Below are 17,673 nucleotides of genomic sequence, written 5' to 3'. Positions count from 1 at the left end.
AAAAGACCTAACCCTCAGCCAGTCTCACTTAGAAGACGGAATCCCTTCTAAGACGCAAGCTGCCACTTCCTGGAGGGATGAGTGCTGAGCAGGCCCCACAGTGCCTCCCACGGGCTTCCAGGGCCTGGCGGCCAGGCACGAGGCCCCAGGTGATGGACCGATGGAATCATGCCGATCCAATCCCACCCCAGTCCCAGAAAGGCCAGTCTCCCGGCATGGTCACGTCCTGTGACAAGAGGAAGCACTCGTCTGTAAAAGGGGGAGTATCTACTTCTCAGGGTTGTTATGAGGTTCAGCTGAGATGGCATCTGTGAGTGCCTAGCTCAGGGACTGGCACAGAGGGGGGCTTGATAGATGAGTACCAAGGTACCGCATTGCTGTCGGCCGCTTTGCCAAGGTACAGGAGGGCAGTGCCTGGGTCTCTGCACGAGGCATTTCAAGCATACAGGAAGCTGAATTCTGTTACCAGCAACTTCACTACCAGAGCGTGAAGGAGCCAGACAGGGCTGGGCCCAGGGAAACGAGGGGCAGAGCCAAGCCAACCTAACCCCCACCCAGGCTCAGAGGGGGCTTGGAGAGGCTGGGTAAGCACACGGAAGCCTGGAAGTTGGAGGTGATTTAGCCCCCCCACCCTGACTTTCTCAGCAAACATGCGATGCCATGGCCTGTGGCAGAGGTGACATGCGATGCCATGGCCTGTGGCAGAGGTGACAAGAGGCCAGCTCAGGGTAGGGCTCTGAGAGCTTGGTCTGGGGCCCAGGCCAGATGGGGCCCATGTGCCCGGCAAGCTGTGCCAGCCCAGCCCATGCCAGCCCAGCCAAATTTGAGTTATATCAGGAGAAGAGATCTGTTCAGAAAACTCACCCATCTTTGCATATTTACATATTCTATTTTGGGGTCTCTTCCTTTTTTTTTCTCCCCTTAGCTTCCTAGAAAAGTTCTCGTGATCAATTCCAACTTCACCTCTGCTGAACTGCAAAGGCTCACTCTCAGCCTCATCTCCCCTCCATCTGCCAGCCGTCTTCCCTCCAGCTACCCCCTCACAGGCAAGGCTCCCCGGAGCGCTCTCCCTTCCCTGCCTCTGCTGCCCCCACCTATTCAGGCCTCGACCCCTATCACTGGGCTCTGGGTCCATGCTAACATCTCCCCAAGGTCGCCATGGCTCAAGTCGGCAAGTCCAAGGTTACAAGCCCCAGTTACCAGGTCTCTCCGTGACAGCTCACGGCACCTGACCAGGCCCTCACTGCCCAGTTCCTTCCACTCTGGCAGCTATGACGACTCCTGGGCTCGCCATTCCCAGAAGCAGCAGAAGATATCATCCGTTCCGTGTTCCATGGTCACCAGTCACCACCCCTACACAGTCTAACTCCTTAGAGTCCCTTTCCTGCTACCTGTCCCTGAAGTGTTGAATTCCCTTCTCACATGACCCAGGCCCAGTCCTCAACTTAAGAGCTCCTGATCATTACTGTCTCCAGCCTCAGAACCATCCAACTGTTCGACAAGACATCCCCACCTGGCTGTCCCATGGCACTGTGAGTCCAACATGTCCCAAACTGGCCCTGCATTCCAAACCCCATGCCCCATCCCTTATTCTTGCTGCCCTATCTATCCACGCCTACCCTGCCACCACCCCCTCTCCCTCGTCCCCACGGCTAGTCTGTCTTTCACATCTCACCTCCCTCCCCTCCACCCAGCCCCCCTGCTGCGGCTCTCGTCAAGGCCCCCACTTGTGTCCCATCTGCAGGCAGCAAGCCTCCTAACTGGTCTCCTACTGCCAATCTCACTTCCCACAAATCCAGCCTCCACACAGCTGTCAGGTTACCTCACAAGAATCCGGCTCCCCCACTGCCCTGCCTAAAGCCATTCACGGTGCTCTCTGGTGTCGGGATAAAGCCCAGGCTCCTGAGTCTGGTCAGACCCTGCAGCACCTCCCACTCCCCTCCCCCACCCCATGCACCAGCCAGGGCCAGTAGTGGGAGGTGTAGGACAGACTGGAGTTCCTAAGGCGGACTTGCCTAATGCCTGAGACTGTGGCCAGATGACCTCACCTCTCAACCCCAGTGTCCCCATCTGATAACCGGGGGTAATTAGTTTGCTCCCCTTTCCCAAGATGCAATATGAATGGATTCCTCAAGGCTAGTTTGCCCTCCCCTCACACCACCACACTGCCCGGTGAGCCCGTGGTCAGTGCTCAGTGGATCACAGCTTCCTCACTGGCCTTCCCCCCATCAAGCCTGCCCTGCTCCCCACCTGTTCACCCACAGCAGCCAGTGGCCTCTCTAAAATGCAAACCCCGCTCTCCCGATTCAAAATCTCCTGTGACGCCCCAGCGTCCTTAGGGGAAGTCCAAACTCCTTACGACATGGCTTAAAATGACCCAGCTTCTGCCCACCTCAAAATCTACCCTGCCCCACAGGGCTACAGGAGTCCTGTTGTCCCCACTCCCAGCCCACTCAACATGTACACCTTCCTGCCCGATTCCTCCTCCCCCTCAGCTCTAGGTCAGGCGCCACTCTCTCCAAGAAGCTCCCCCTCACACACACACCCCCACCCTCACCCAAGTGAGCTCCCCTTCCTAGGAGCCCCAAGCCCAGGGGACCTGCCTCACGGGCTCTCATCAGGCTTTAGTGTAAACATCTGTTTTCCTGTCTTCCCAGTGACGTGGCTCTGTGACAGCAAGGACCCCAGCAGGTTTACCTGGCACAGAACAGAAGCTGGATGTTTGTTGAGAGGGTGAAGGGAACAATGGTGAGGAAGGAGTCCTTGGCCCATGGAAAGCCCCAGACTCCGTAGGGCCACTTATCAGACTCAACATATATTATTTAAAATGTGGCCAAAGGAAGCAAAGCCAACTTGCCAAGACCCTGGAGGAAAGAGCTGACAAAGAAGGGAAAGGGAAATCGTGGAAACGGTTCAATTCTGGGAAGCAGTGCAACTGGTATTTGGGAGTCAGTTCCAGGGACAGGACAGGGTTACCCAAATGTCCCAGAGCATAAAGGGGAGGGGGGAGCGCCAGTGCCTCTGAAGGCAGTCCCCAGGGGCAGAGTATGACCTGCCACAGAATGAAACTAGCTCTAGGCAGGCAGCAGTGTGGGGAGAGGAAGGGCTGTGTCAGCCCCATTTGACCAAGTGGTCCCACGAGGATGGAAGGAGCCTTTGTTTCTACCACAAACAAGCCAGGGGCACCGGGTACAAAGACAAGAGATTCCTAGAAGAGGCAGCTGGGCTCCAAGCAGACCACTGAGGCACAAAGAGGCTTGGCACCAAGAAACCTGGTGAGTTCTGAACCTTTTCAGCCAATGCGAACCTTTCAATATTAATTCTAGGACTGAGAGGGGAATGTAGCAAGACTTCACGTTTTCTGGCGGAGGGAGAGAACAATGTGCTATTCAGGCCATATCTGGAACTGTGGGTCCCCCCCCACCAAGTACCTCTTTTTAAGAGCATCCCTGATAAATGGGAAGTCACACAGAGAGACCAGGATGTGCTGGGTACCAACACGAACAGAAGCCAAAGGGGCAAGGGAATTGCCCTTCCTCTCCGTAACTAGAGCCACGCTAGCAGAGCAGAGAGCGGCAGGCTTGTCTGTGGGACTAAAGGCCAAACGCTCTGGGGAACAAAGGACAGAGGAGGCAGTCCTTAGGACGGGGGAGACCTCTTGTCCCAGGAAGTGACAAGCAGAAGCTGAAGGACCGTGACTGTGGATGCTGCGGACAGAACGTCTGCCGAAGGCACAGGGCAGGAGCAGACCTCTGAGCTCCTTTCCACTGAAACACCATCTGAGGAGAAGGATGTGACAAAGTACTCAAGGCACATGAAACCCACTCGCTCAACTTGGACGTGTCTGCAACGCAGTAGGAAACGCTGTGCCAAGGGGAACGAGAGCTCAGGCAGATGGAGCGGCAGCTTGGGGGTTGGTGCCCTCTCTTCAAGATGAAAGCTGAGCCCTGTTCGTGTTGGTGTTGTTGTTTAGTATTGTTATTTAACTGCTCTTGTATTTACGCCTTCAGGACAGAGAAGAGGGCCCTGCCTCCTGGCACCGCTCTGAGGCCTGGAGTCTGCCGTCATTACAGCATCAGTGGCAAAGACTGCCTGGGGAAACTAGGCCAGGAGAGGGACACAGAATCTTCTGGAAGCCTGTGGGAAGGCAAGCTGCCCTACCTGCTCCCAGTAAACGTACCCCTGGCCACTCCCCAGCCTGGGGTCATCTCAGAAGCACACGCCTCCTCTGGCCACAGCGACCATACAGCAGCCACCCTGGACACTGGGTGGCAGCCTTGCTCCAGCCTTGGCCATGTCCTGAGGATGCCACAACACCCCAAAGTACCAAAGGGTCTGGGGCTATCATGGGAAACTTCTCCTGAAAGACAGTATGGGCATCACACAACATCCCATGACATGGGTCTAACATTTTCCACCCAGGGCTCAGAAGCGGGGGCGAGCCACACACCAAGTCCCACATGCCATGCTTGCCCCCCTGCCTCCACCAGCTCAGATCAGCCAGAAGGGCCACGCAACGGACAAGGCGGAAGGTCAACCATCAGATGTATTGGGGAGAGGAGAGATGGGGCACCTGCAGGAGTGCCTCCCATAGGCAGCCAGCTTGGCAGTTTGCTGGGGGGGGGAGAAGGAACAGGAGGTCATGGGGCTCCCCCGGCAAAGATGAGCTCCAGGGCCGCTTGGATGTCGCCACCAGTGGCCTGCAGGGCCCGCAGGCTCAGCTCGTCGTCCTGGATGCCCATGTCCCGCAGCTGCTGCAGCTGAGGCTGCCACTGGCTCTGCAGAAAGACAGGAGCGGGCAGAAGCCGTCAGCTGGGACCCTACGAACCCCCGCTCAGGGGCAGAGCGGAAGGTGGGTTCCCACAGCAAAGTCAGAGGGGCTGGAGGCTTTAGAGAACAAACGAGAAGTTTTCCCAATTAAAAAAAGGAAAATGTCACCATAAAGATCAAAAGAGAAGGCGCAGATTACTCACAGTCTAAATTTCAAAAAATTAAACGACTTTCTTTCTCCCGTTCTATGTATAGACCGACAGATACGTACACACGAAATGGGGGGAAGGCGTACATTTTTAAATTAGTTTTGTTTCTGAGAATGATGCAGAGTGAAAAGTCTCACTCTATCCACTCCCATTCCCACCCCAGAGAACCTATTTTACTTTTTGAGAGAATACAAATATGTATCCTTATATCTACCCTTTTCTGAGACCCTTGTTCTACATTCAGCAACCCCTCCCACTTTTTTCCAACATAATGTATCCCGCTGATCTCTCTATGCCACGAAGTAAAGACTTCTTTATTTATTTCTTTTTAAAGATTTTATTTATTTATTTGAGAGAGAGAGAGAGAAAAAGCACAAGCGGGGGGAGGGGCAGAGGGAGAGGGAGAAGCAGACTCCTCACTGAGCAGAGGAGCCTGATGTGGGGCTCGATCCCAGGACCCCGGGATCATGACCTGAGCCGAAGGCAGACGCTTAACTGACTGAGCCACCCAGGCATCCCTAAGTAAAGACGTTTTAATAACTGTACGATATTCCAACTCATGGACGTCCTAAAATGTACCGTAACCACGCTGTTTCCAACCTTTTGCCGTCACCAACGACGCCGCAGTGACTGCCTCTGTGCAAACGTCACTTTCTACATGCACGTACCTCCATCTCCAGGATGAATTCCAAGAAATGGGGCTCTAAGGAGTCACAGGGCTTTAAGGCCATCAGTATTTCCTTTCCACAAAGAGTCTGCTCCTGCCCTTTGCCCATTTTTCTATGGAGTTCTTAATTCCAAATTACTAGAATTCTCCATACCAGGAAAGTTTGCCCTTTGCCTGATAATGTGTTACAGACTTTTTCCCAGTGCGTTAGGCTTCAGGACTTTGCCTGTTTTTTGTTTGTTTGGTTGGTTTGGTTTGCTGTGCAGAAATGTTCACTTACAAACTCAAAATGTATTCCTCTTCATGTAATGGCTCCTGGATTTTGACCCTCAGCTACAAAAGAACTCTTCTACTATAAAGGTTTAAAGAAATTAACCCACATTTTCTTTCAGTACTTGCAAAGCTTAATAATACCTGTACCTCATGAAGAAGGAAGTGCACAACTTAGCGAAGACAATGTGCTCACTTGTGGGAAGGAAAAGGCAGCGGGGATGACATGCAAATTCAAGAGGCGGGCATGCAAGGCTGAGGCGTGGAGGGCTTTTCAAAAACCACACCAACCAACTCGGCCCCATTTACAGGCCAGGTGGAGCCAGTGAAAGCTCCTGAGCTAGACAGCAGAGTGAGGAGGCATCTAGCTGGGGAAGACAAAGGAACAGAGAAGACAAGCTGTCCCTGGGTCCTGTTCCTGTTCCCCTCACCGTCCACCAGGGCCACGCGGTCTAGAGAAAACCACAGGAGCTTGAACCCTGTCTTTCCCACTGGATGGCTTCATGACCCTGGACAAGTTCCAGAAATGCTACTCACCCCCAGGCTCAGGTGAGGAGCAAAGGAAACAGAGTGCAGCAGACAGCTCATGCACGAAGATATGCAAGCAAACATCGGTCCCTAGGGCCTTCCACTTAGCTGCTAGGGTGACCCTCCCAGGAAGCAGAGCACTGATGGTAGCCTTCCCTGCTTAAAACCTTCCATGGCTCCCTGCTGACTGCAGAACCCAGGCTGGTGTCCTTACCCGAGCAATCCAGGCCTTCATGCTCGGGCTCCCGCTCCCCTTTTCACTGTCTCCATCTAGGATCTTCTCCACAAGAACACTGCCTTCTGGCCTGTAGGCTTGGGTATGTCACATGTACCTCTACAGGTGGCTGCCTCTGCGTGGACACCATCCTCCCATCCAAATACCTCCTTCCCCACCTGGCTAACCTCTAACTAATTCTTTGACAATCAGCTCTGCTTGGTACACCTCCATGGCAGGGATGATGATGGCTTGTCTCTGCCCCAGGAGCTGGACCCAGGTCTGGTATATATGCACTCAACACTCGGTCAATGCTCGTGGAATGAATGAATGACTCCTTGACTCAAACTGCCCCAAGTATCCAAGCTACGCAGTCAGTGGAGTCAGGCCACAGTCACAAGCTACAGGAGTGGAAGCCACAGGGACAACAGCCCTTGCTGGAAACAGCCTCTCCTGTCACCCGCCATGCCCCAGCTGTTTCTAAAGTGAAGAAGGCCCTCTGGAGAGCAGAAAGAAGCTGACTATCCAAAGTAGCTAAGAAGTCGCCAGTAACTAGGACACCAGGAGGAGGGAAAACTGACCTGAAGGCTGGGCTGCCCCGAGGCCTGCAGGGCATGCTGTAGGGCTTGGCTGAAGAGATCATTGGTGATGGGCGTCCCTGACTGGACCCCAGAAGACATCGGAGAGGTCCCCGAGGAATGGCCCTAGAGACGAATCAGCAGTCAGTGCCACCCTCAGAGCCACCTCAATCTTCCAGCCCATACCAGCTGTTGTCACAGCACGCCATCGTGGGTCCCTAGGGGACCCAACTACTGCCTCCCAACAGAGACCTACAGGAGATAACCACACAGGGGTAACTAAAAGCTCACTGTGGCCAGGAAAGATTCTATCCTCTTCTGCTCCAGGGAAATAGAATCAAGCCCCTGACCTAGCCTAGGACCCCAGCACTGGCAGAGATGCCCTTGGCAGCTAGAGTGACGATTACCAGGAACACTTAAGCTGGATGGCTGAGCCCCATCAGGGATGAAGAAGGGCACATTGTATGAGGGGAGGTTCTTCTGAGGGCAAGGAATTCTGGACTATACTGAACCCCGGAGGCTGAGCCTTAAGGGCAAGGGGTGGGGGGAGGTCAACCAAGCTGCCCTGAGAACCCCACCATGGCTCCCAAACCAGATGGAGTACCAGGGTCAGTACCGCTAGGGAGCTTCTCCCCGGAGGGCCCGGCCTCCCTCTTCAGGGCCTCCCTCCGTACCTGGGTGCCAGGAGTCGGCGTGTGAGAGCTGCTCTCCGGAGTGCTGGCCAGGGCTAGGGCGGTGGCCAGCTCGCTCTGGGTGATGGGCCGGGGGCCGGCAGCTCCACTGTACCCCAGGGAGGCTGGGCGCGAGCTGGGGGTGCTGCTAGAGGGCGTGGACCTGGAGCTCTGGAGAAGGGAGGCACTCAGGGAGGTGGCACTGTGACAGTCCCAGATGAACCCCGCCCCTGCTACAGGAACCACCTGAGCGGCTGCCAGGCTCAGAAGGGAAGAGTAGGTCAAGACTGGCCACTAAAGGGGTTAAGACCACCTCCTAGCTTGGGTGTGCCAAGTCCCAGGGAGAGGCACATCCCTGGCACCACCTCCTCAGTGGCAAGCAGCCAGGCCACTTACTGGGTGAAAGTCGTCCTCGTCGTCGGAGAGCCCTTCAAACAGGAAGCCACCTGGAGGAGGGAGAACAGATTTGGGGAGGAAGAACAGAAAGGCACAGGCGTAGCTCCAGAATCTCAGCTCAGATACTCTCCAAATTCACATTTTCATCCCTCCCCTTGGAAAATTACAGGACAGATGCACTCCCTGACTCAAACCGAGAGTTCCCAAGGAACGCCCTCTGCCAGCGCTATACATAGCTGCTGAGTAAAGCAAATCCCTGGGCCAGGGCCGGCTCCCCAGGGGGGCTTACGTTACACTGCCCTGGGGCCCACCTGGCATGTCCCGGTACGAGCTGGAGGTCGCGCTCCGTGACGAGGAGTCGGCTCCCGGCAGTGGGGTGCTGCCAGCCACCGAGTGCAGAACCAGGACAATGGCATTGACCAGGGCTGGGTGAGCAGGCACCAACCTGGGACAGAGGTGGGAAGAAACAGAGGGTGACCAGGAAGGACCGAGCACCCTGGGCATGACAGAGGTTCTGGGTGCCCTCCAGACAATCACACTGCCCGTGCCCACCTTTGAATTCCTCAGCACCTCCCATTGCCTGGCTCTGTCCTCCTGTTGCTCTGCCCCCAGCAACAGCGGCAAGGTCTGTGGTCCGAGGGTCCACTGCAGATGTTCACCTGCCCCTCCAGCAAGGCATGATGGGACATGCACAGTCTAGGAGGCTCAGGGGTCCTTCTCCAGTCTCGACTCCATCTCAACTTTCCTCTGGGAAATCTCTGGGAGGACCCTTCTCTTCCCGGGGTTGGGCCATTTTCTTCACTTGCAGAATAAGGGATATGAACTTTACTGTGTCCCTTCTGGCTCTAAAATTTTAGGGATCAATGCATCTGCTTCTTTCCCCATCCTTAAGTATTTCCAAGACTCCTCCATGTCTACAGAAAGAGAGCTGAACTGAGCCTGGCCCGCAGAGCCACCGCCCTCAGAACGCTGCTTTGTCTCCACATCTCCATGTGTCCTTGCCCTTGAGCTTTGTAGGTCTACCAGTAGCCCCTGCTCTTTCTCACCTCCTGACTGACATACTTCACAGGTGGACTCAGGAATAGATGAGGTTGGGCTCAAAGAGCAGAATCCTGGACGACAATGAGGTTTCTGGGCCGACCATCTGGGGAGGAATAGGGGACCCTTTAATAAGATGGGTGTACTTACGTATCAAGCATGCTGGGATCAGCGAAGACAGAGAAGAGGTCCTTGTCCTGGAGAACGCCTGAAGGAGAACAGGGCTCACCTCAGAGACTGGGAATCTAGCCAGATCCAGGAGGGTAAAGAGGCTGTAGGCCTCAGAACAACCGGCTCGAGAGGGACATAGGATCACAAAGCAGCTCCCATGAGAAGACGGTAAACGAAACACCAAGAAGCACAAGCCAGGTGTTCTTCATCTTGTGCCCCTCTCACTGCCTCCCCCTGCACTTAGGTCACACGCCTCGGACTAACACGCCAGCCTCTCTTCCCCATACGTCTGGGTTCTTCCCTAAGCCACCAATGAGTGCAGGAAGTCTTCCCTGCTGGGGGCTTACTGCTGCCCCCATTTGGCATCCTCACGTCTCATTTCTGACGTTAGGTAGGCCATGATTTCTCGGTGGCACTGACCGCTCTCCGAGGGCTGGATATAGGGAATGCGTCTTGGTGTCCCTCCTCCCCCAACAAGACCGGTGATTCTGGACAAGATGGTAATTGCCTTCCCCTGGTTTCTCCTTGTCCAACAACTCCCATTTCCTCCGGCGCTTACCGAGAGCTATAGGGTCACTGCTGAGGCCTGGGGTGGCCACGATGATCTGATCCAGAGACTCTTTATTGCCGAGCATCTTGAAGACCTGCAGGGGAAATGGGGGGGCTGAGCACTCGACTAGCCCAATCCACTCAGCTAACACCCGCACGCTGCTGAAGGGCTCCCTCCCGCTACAAGCTCACGCACACACCACCACAACGGAACCACAGCCCCAGGAACAGACGAACCTCTTTTTGCTCTAAGATTGTGGCTTACTAGAGGGTAAACAATTAAAAAAAAAAAGCAAGATCAGAGTAAACCTTCCATTTCTATTCTTTTCCCTCATCTACAGTTCTAATGCTTCCAAAATAAAAGCTCTCTTTAGGAGCCCAGGAGCAAACGTTCCTCTAGGTCCCAAAAGCCCTTTTCAATCTCTGTAAAATTATCATTTTGTCTGCATACATATTGGGAAGTTTGCAGCTCTATTAATTTGGCTTATCAATTCTCCTACAGAGACACCTCAGCGCATTTTCCCAGTGAGGAAATCCAGGTAAGGAGCAGTGGGCAGGCAATTCAGCGGAAAGTCAAAGAACGAGGCCCAGCAGAAACAGTATGTGGATCCGCTGGCTGCAACTACATTCATGCCATGAGGCCAATATCAGGAGAGGTGGTACCATTACCATTAGAGGGAATCAACAACACCTAGCTGAGAGCGCCTCTTTGGGGGATGATAGGGCCCTACTGAGACCCACAGGCATGACAAAAACTCCCGGAGGAACTCTCGGTAGCCATGGCGACGGGCTGCCGGCTCCCACTCTACACCACTCACCAGCATTCGCACCCTCACCCTCTCCCGCCATCCGGGCAAGAGGCTCGGGAAGGGGCCTCGGCACGCACTCACCGCCTCCCTGTAGGAGGAGCTGCTGTGCAGGGCAGTGTGCAGCACCCGGAACTCCCTCAGGGCAGCCACTTTGTCCACAGGTTCTGGGGACAAGACACTCAGTTACCTACAAGCCGGCCCTGGCCCTGGGCAAAGGCAGAGCAGCATTCCCGCGCGCTCCCTCAGCGCCCCGCTAAGCACACGCGCGCCGGTGCAGAAACACCCACCGAGGCCACAGATGTGAAAACCCGCGCTCTCTTTTAAGCCTCTCCTGTATCTAAAACAAAGAGATTCCAGTTCCGGCAGAGGTCAATCTACCCACATGGAAGAGACGGTTCTGATCGATCCCCCACTGCGGGAATTCTAGACTTCCTACATTTGCAAGGGGGACGGTATAATCCACTCGGTAGACTTTTCTACAGAGATTTAAAATAAGTACCAAAAGCCATCTGAACAACACAGAGCGATGCTGACACAATATGTTAAGGGAGAGAAATAGAACACAGAGTTGTACATATGTTCTCTAGTAAAACTACGTAAAATGTGTCCACGTGCACGTGGTCCCGGGCTGGAAGGGGACAGAGGGAAGAACAGAACTTAGGAAGGGTGGCAGGATCAAGGCTGATTGTTTCCTCTTTGATATCTTCTTTCAGACTTCAGTTATATTATTTTGAATTTTTAAAAAAATGTATTAGAACGACCCAAAAAACCACACTGTGCTCCTAGGGTTCTCTAACAACCTTGTATTACATGCCCCATCGCAAGTGCTTCGCTGAGACTCAAAGCTCCCTTCTGATCTTTGGACACTAGGATTCATTGCATACATGGGAAAGTTCAGCAGCTGTCTTAGTTTACTTGGTTACTTCACTATTTAGGACATCAGTCCATTTCACAGGTGAAGAAATCTGGGTAAAAGGAGGGCGAGGAAGTAGGAAGTCCACACGGGATCACACTTTTAAGTGTGGTTCTCTTCACCTAGGACAGCTAGTTGTGATTATACACACTGTGTACTGCCCAACTCCAGGGGCCCCCATCCCAAAGCAAGGGGAATGGTACCCCGGGGTCTGGGGCAGCAACCATGTCCTTACCTATGCTTCTAATCAGGACAGTGGTGTCTTTCAAAAAATATTCATCTTAAGTGAATTACCCAATTTATTCATTCAACAAACATGTACTAAGCAATTTACTCCAGGCCTGGTTTGGGGAAAGGCACGGGAAGGCAAAAAGATACGACTCCCCTGCCACAACAAGGAACTCTTGGGACAGGGGAAGCAGCGAGACTAGATCAAACCCACAAACACCCCATGATAAAATAGCGTGCTGAGGCGCTCTGCAGAGATGTGGACCTCCGTTAGAGCACTGGGAGCCGGAGGCAGACAGCCCTCGTGCAGAGGGCAGCCTAGGACACAGAGCCGTCTCCCAGGGGAGGCCATCTGAGAGGGTGTTCAAGGCAAAGCAGATGTTTACTAGTGGGAGAAAGTCCTAAGCTTAAGTGAGAACATGTGCAAAGTCATGGGAGCATGAAACAATGAAGTGCTTTGACAGAACAGCAAGTTGGTCTTTGTGGCTGGAGCTCAGGGTACATGTCGCTGCTGGAATAGCAGGCAAAGTGAGATCCTGAAGAGATTTGTAACCTGCCACAGAAACCATCAAAGGGATCCAGGTGGGAAGGAAGGGACTGACAGGTTCTCCTCCTACAGGCGCTAATCTAGGGGGAGATCAAGAAATGTGCTTCCTTTTATAAGAGCACTCAAGGATAAAATATCCAAAATGCCATCATGATACGTTTCTTTTCGGATCTGAGTTTATTCTCAACCCCAATAAAACATGCCTTTGTTTCAAAAAGAAATCTCCAGGCCAAAGGAAGGAGGAAAAGGACTCTTAATAGCTTAAGCCAGCAATCGGCTAAGAGTTATGGTTGTCTCTACAACACCTCTGAGCTAATCGCAGTCTCACTCTTTGGAAGTGGGAGGCAGCCAGCCCAGTGGAAAGAATGTGGGCTCAGGAGCCAGGAAAACCCGATTCACATCCCAGCTCTTGCACTCACTTCCTAAGTAGGTGACCTTGAATAAATACCTTCTTTTTTTTTTTTCTTTTAAAGATTCTATTTATTTATTTGAGAGAGAGAGAGCACGCTCGTGCACGCATGCAAGCAGGGGGAGGGGCAGAGGGAGAGGGAGAAGCAGGCTCCCCACCGAGCAGGAAGCCCGATGAGGGACTCGGTCCCAGGACCCTGAGATCATGACCTGAGCCGAAGGCAGATGCTTCACCGACTGAGCCACCTAGGTGCCCCAATAAATACCTTCTCTAAAGCTCCTTTTCTTCATCTATAAAATGCTAATGCTGTCATCTGGCCTGCAGGTCTAATGATTAAATGGGATATCAAAGAGAAACAATCTGGCTCGAAGGACCAACAAATGTTACTTTCCTTCTGGCAGTGCCCTCCAGCCAAAGACCAGAGGGGCACACCTGCAGTGGACCGCGTTGGGTTTACTGCTCTGTACAGAGAGGAGGATGCATACCACGGGAAGTGTGGGCATCTCGACCAGATGATGTTAGAGAAGACGCAGGATCTGGGCTTTGGCTGTGATGTGGGGGGACATTTAAAGAAGCAGGGCTGTGTTCCGGGTTGAATGCTGTCAGGAAGTGGGGGTGATTTTATGATTGGATATCTTAACAATTCTTACCTAGAAGGAAGGAAACCAGAGCAAGGCTGAAGCTGTAACTAGTAAAGAGGGAGCTGTCACTCATGATAGCCAGAGACAGGGATATGGGGTCATTTTTGTGATGCAGGCAATGTTCAGGGTTTTGTCTCTGTTAAGAAACGAGAGGGATCTTATTGTTGTCTTGATCCATTACTTTCTCAGAGTGGGTGGCCTTATAGATGTTGGTGATCTGTGAAACTGTTCATGTTTCAAGGCCTCGCTGAGGGCCAGGCCAACCCCTGAATGTCAGAGGCTGCCTTTCTCTTTCTCACTTCCCATGAGTGGACAAAAGGAGATCCTTTGTCCTTTACGTTTAGAATTGAAAAGAGGAGAAATTTCAAGCTGATAACCAATCACAGCAATCATGAACGTACAAAAACATGTCAAACTGCCAGTTTCACAAAGCTAATCTTTTTATACAGCTTAGCTTTATCCTTGGGGAAGCTTTTAAAACACAGAAAATTTAAATTATGAATTCTAAGCAGCACCTTTTATTAATAAATCAAAAAGGCATTAAAGGTCTTGAAAGTTTACTCCAAGAACTACTTCAATACTGTTATTTTCAAGCTTCAGGAAAATACATTACTAGGCTAGCAGAGGGGGGCCTGACCGAATAAATCACCGCCTAGGGCCACTTGTGGGAAGATTTGCGAAGGAGGACTAACTACATCATTACAGGAGCACAAGGAGTTTCCAGCTTTTTTCTAATGAGAACAACAACAACAAAAAGATACAAAGTTCATTGAGAAATCAACTGTTAATCTAAAGGAGTTTAAACAGACACACACTCCCTACCCCACTAGGAAACAGTGGGTAATAAACTTAAAAAGTGGAGCAACAAACCCCCTTCGGTTAGTGGTGTTGACAGCAAGTAGACCAAAATCTCACTCTGTCATCAAGGGAGACTAATCCAGTAAGTAATACCGATATCCTCCATCACCATCTCAGTAAATCACCTTTTTATTCCACCCAGGCCATGCCTCAAGAACACGCAGACCCTTTCCTTGTAGAGATTACAGGGCTCTCCCTATCGAAGGGTCCTTACTCACCTGGTTTCTGATCAGGCTCGGGCCAGGACTTCCGCAGAACATGGACTGTGGACCCAGGCTGAATGCCGTAGAAGTCAAGGGTCTGGTCATCTTTAAGCTTCCGGCCACAGTATATCAGATCTAAAAAGAGAACGGCCCATGTATATTTTGCTCCTCAAAACAACGTAGATGATTTCTGCCCCTAAGAAACTTATCTTGACTGGACAGATAGCCAGAGAATGATACTTGCTTTAAAAAGTACACTTATTTAGGGGCGCCTGGGTGGCACAGCGGTTAAGCGTCTGCCTTCGGCTCAGGGCGTGATCCCGGCGTTCTGGGATCGAGCCCCACATCAGGCTCCTCCGCTATGAGCCTGCTTCTTCCTCTCCCACTCCCCCTACTTGTGTTCCCTCTCTCGCTGGCTGTCTCTATCTCTGTCGAATGAATAAATAAATAAAATCTTTAAAAAAAAAAGTACACTTATTTAATACATAGATTTTAATAAAAATCATTAGCTAGTACAAAGTCAAAAAATACAGAATCTATGCACAGGAAAGCTCTAGAGCTTAACATCCCGGAGACTGCTCGATTTAAATGAATGGGAAAATGCAACAACAAAAAGGGATGAACCAACGGATCCCTCAGCTATTATAAACTACGTTTATAATTTAATTCCTTCTTCCTCCACCTAGGATACCCTTGCCATCCTCCTTTCCTTTTTCATTACCTTTCCTCTAACGAATCAAGCAATCAAAAATCTTTCTAATCATCCCTCAAAACCCATCTTGAATACCACATACTGGGGGCCTCCCCGGACAATGCGCTCCTCCTTCTCTAGTCTACCCCAAATTCTTGCTCTTCCATGTCATAGCTAAGGAACTCTGTGATAAAGTACCTCAGTATAACACACAACTGAAATGGCAACAATGCTTTTATTACATGGTTTGTGTTTCTATTCACCCAACAAGACTCACTTCCCCGGACAGGTAACATGATGAGGCAACAAATCCCAGACTCTTAATTTACCCTTGTAATTCCAGAAGTACCTCCCCAGAAAGAGATCAGAGCAGCAGCCCATTCCCAGTCCACAGAGACTCACCAATCAGCTCAGGGTCTGGAACAGACTCCTGGAGTTTGCCAGCAATGAGCTGCTTCAGAAATGAAATACTGTAGCCCCCCAGTGAGTATTCACCCAGCTCTGACTCTGGCAACTGGAGAATAGACTTTGGGGCAAGTGGCTGGTCAGCCAGCTTCACCGCCAGGTGCCAATCTGAGAGAGACATCCTCTCTCTTTCGCGCTCTCTCTTTCTCCCTGTAAAGGAACAAAGCCTTAGTAGTTAAAGCGCAGACCACCACCCTGCACCACCCCCACCCCACCAAGGGGTTGAATAAAAGCTAATTCAGTGTGACACTGTTGGAAAAACACAAGATGCAACATCGGGAGGCCAGAACTAGAATCTGGGGTCCTCTCCTTACTCATCCTATGATAAACAGCACAAAACTTCAGCTCTCTAGGCCTCAGTTCCTTCATCTTTAAAGTGGACATAAAAACACCACCTCACCTAATAGGAATGTTGTGAGGTTCAAATGAGATCATCCAACCCTCTCCCTAATGTATGCTCCTTATTTCCAATTTTCTTCATCAACTCTTCTTGAACTGCGATAGCTTTATAACAAGCTCCCTGCCTCTTGCCTCTCTCCCTATCAAATATCCATGCCGCAAGCCAACTCATCACTTTATTTTTTTCAACTCAGTATAGTTAACATACAGTGTTGTATTCCTTTCAGGTGTACAATTCAGCGATCTGACAATTCTATACATTACTCACTGCTCATCCTGATTAAATGTATTCTTAAGCCCTATCACCTAGTTCACCCATCCCCCCACCCAGCTCCCTTCTGGTAACCATCTGTTTGTTCTCCACAGTTAATCATCGCTTTAAAACACAGACCTTATCAAGTCATTCCTCTGCTTAGAACTCCTCCAATGACTCCAAACCACTTCTATGAATAAGTCTAAACTCCACAGCCTGGCTTATGACAACATTCTTTCTGTTCCCTCTGCTGGCCTTCCTCCCCAAACAGAGCCCTGCCCTACCCTAACCTCCCCAGCATCGAAGTCCAACCCCCAGGAAGCCTTCACTCACACTGCAGGTATTCCTCCTCTCTTAGGTCTCTTAGCAAACTCCAACCAAAATCAACTCAAATACAACATTCTCAGTCCCCTCTCCCTTTCCTCTGAGTTCTCACATTCCCTGAGTTCTCTCAGGGCAAAGCGTTACAAATACCTATTTAATTCTCAACCCTCCACCCCCAACCCATTCTAGGAGGCCCTGGAAAGCAAAGACTAGAATTTTTGCCTTTATTGTCCCAATGCTTCGCAAATGTGCCCAGAAAATGAATCAGGAACTCCGAGGGCGGAGGAATCTCATAGGACAAAGCAAGCCCTCGTTATAATCATTAGTGCTTCCAAAGAGGCCTCTAGCAGGCAAGACTGTAAAAAAAAAAAAAAAATAATAAATAAAATAAAAAATGTTAAAGGCCATGTGGCTTCGAGGCTGCACAGCAGACCCCAAGGAATCCTCAAGGTACCGATCTACTTTAATAGTGTTCAGGTTTATGAGAATAAATAGGTCTTTTTATATACCATATCACATTTAATCCTCACAATTGTTCCCTGAGACAGGCATTATTATCATCCACATATTACAAACGAGGGAACCGAAACTCAGAAAGGTGAAGTCACTGGCCCAAGGTTACAGACCGCTAATAGTGGGGCAGGGACACTATCTTTTAGGTGACGACCCCACCGCTCCCACGGAACCAGCTAACTAGTAAACACACTTCCAGCCCGCGCGGCCCGGGGCCCGGCGCCCTCACCCGTCCCGCGGAAGGAACCCGGCCGCAGAGCCGCCGGTGTAAACACACTCCGGTCCACTCGCCGGAAGCCGGAAGCCCTGCGCTGCACTCTGGGAGTTGCAGTTTCTGCTGCAGCCCCGCCCCTTCTGAG

General features: G+C 51.5%; 1 protein-coding gene across 1 annotated transcript; it reads right to left on the bottom strand.

Moving 5' to 3' along the window:
* Positions 1 to 4,528: 4,528 nt before the first annotated feature.
* On the bottom strand, positions 4,529 to 17,644 carry UBL7 (ubiquitin like 7). The gene is made up of 11 exons (XM_045795206.2): positions 17,544 to 17,644; positions 15,763 to 15,975; positions 14,685 to 14,804; positions 10,952 to 11,034; positions 10,072 to 10,156; positions 9,492 to 9,549; positions 8,615 to 8,748; positions 8,304 to 8,353; positions 7,911 to 8,078; positions 7,240 to 7,362; positions 4,529 to 4,778 (listed from the first exon to the last, which is right to left on the bottom strand). Exons 2-11 carry the CDS (start codon positions 15,944 to 15,946, stop codon positions 4,641 to 4,643), a joined length of 1,143 nt encoding a protein of 380 aa, XP_045651162.1. The 5' UTR covers positions 15,947 to 15,975; positions 17,544 to 17,644; the 3' UTR covers positions 4,529 to 4,640.
* Between the last annotated feature and the right edge of the window lie 29 nt (positions 17,645 to 17,673).

The sequence above is a fragment of the Ursus americanus genome, chromosome 28 (assembly GCF_024610735.1).
Source record: "Ursus americanus isolate L20-20 chromosome 28, mUrsAme1.1.p, whole genome shotgun sequence".
In the NCBI taxonomy this organism is placed as follows: Eukaryota; Metazoa; Chordata; class Mammalia; order Carnivora; family Ursidae; genus Ursus; species Ursus americanus.
This window is presented reverse-complemented; position numbering and strand designations above follow the sequence as displayed.

Bases quoted from the DNA above. Each gene is read 5' to 3' on its own strand.
- UBL7 (XM_045795206.2), bottom strand. From the start codon at position 15,946: ATGTCTCTCTCAGATTGGCACCTGGCGGTGAAGCTGGCTGACCAGCCA. The intron at 9,550-10,071 runs GTAAGCGCCGGA...GTTCTCCTTCAG, and splicing joins CAGTGACCCTATAGCTCTCG to GCGTTCTCCAGGACAAGGAC. The intron at 8,354-8,614 runs GTGGGCCCCAGG...TCCCTCCTCCAG, and splicing joins CTCGTACCGGGACATGCCAG to GTGGCTTCCTGTTTGAAGGG.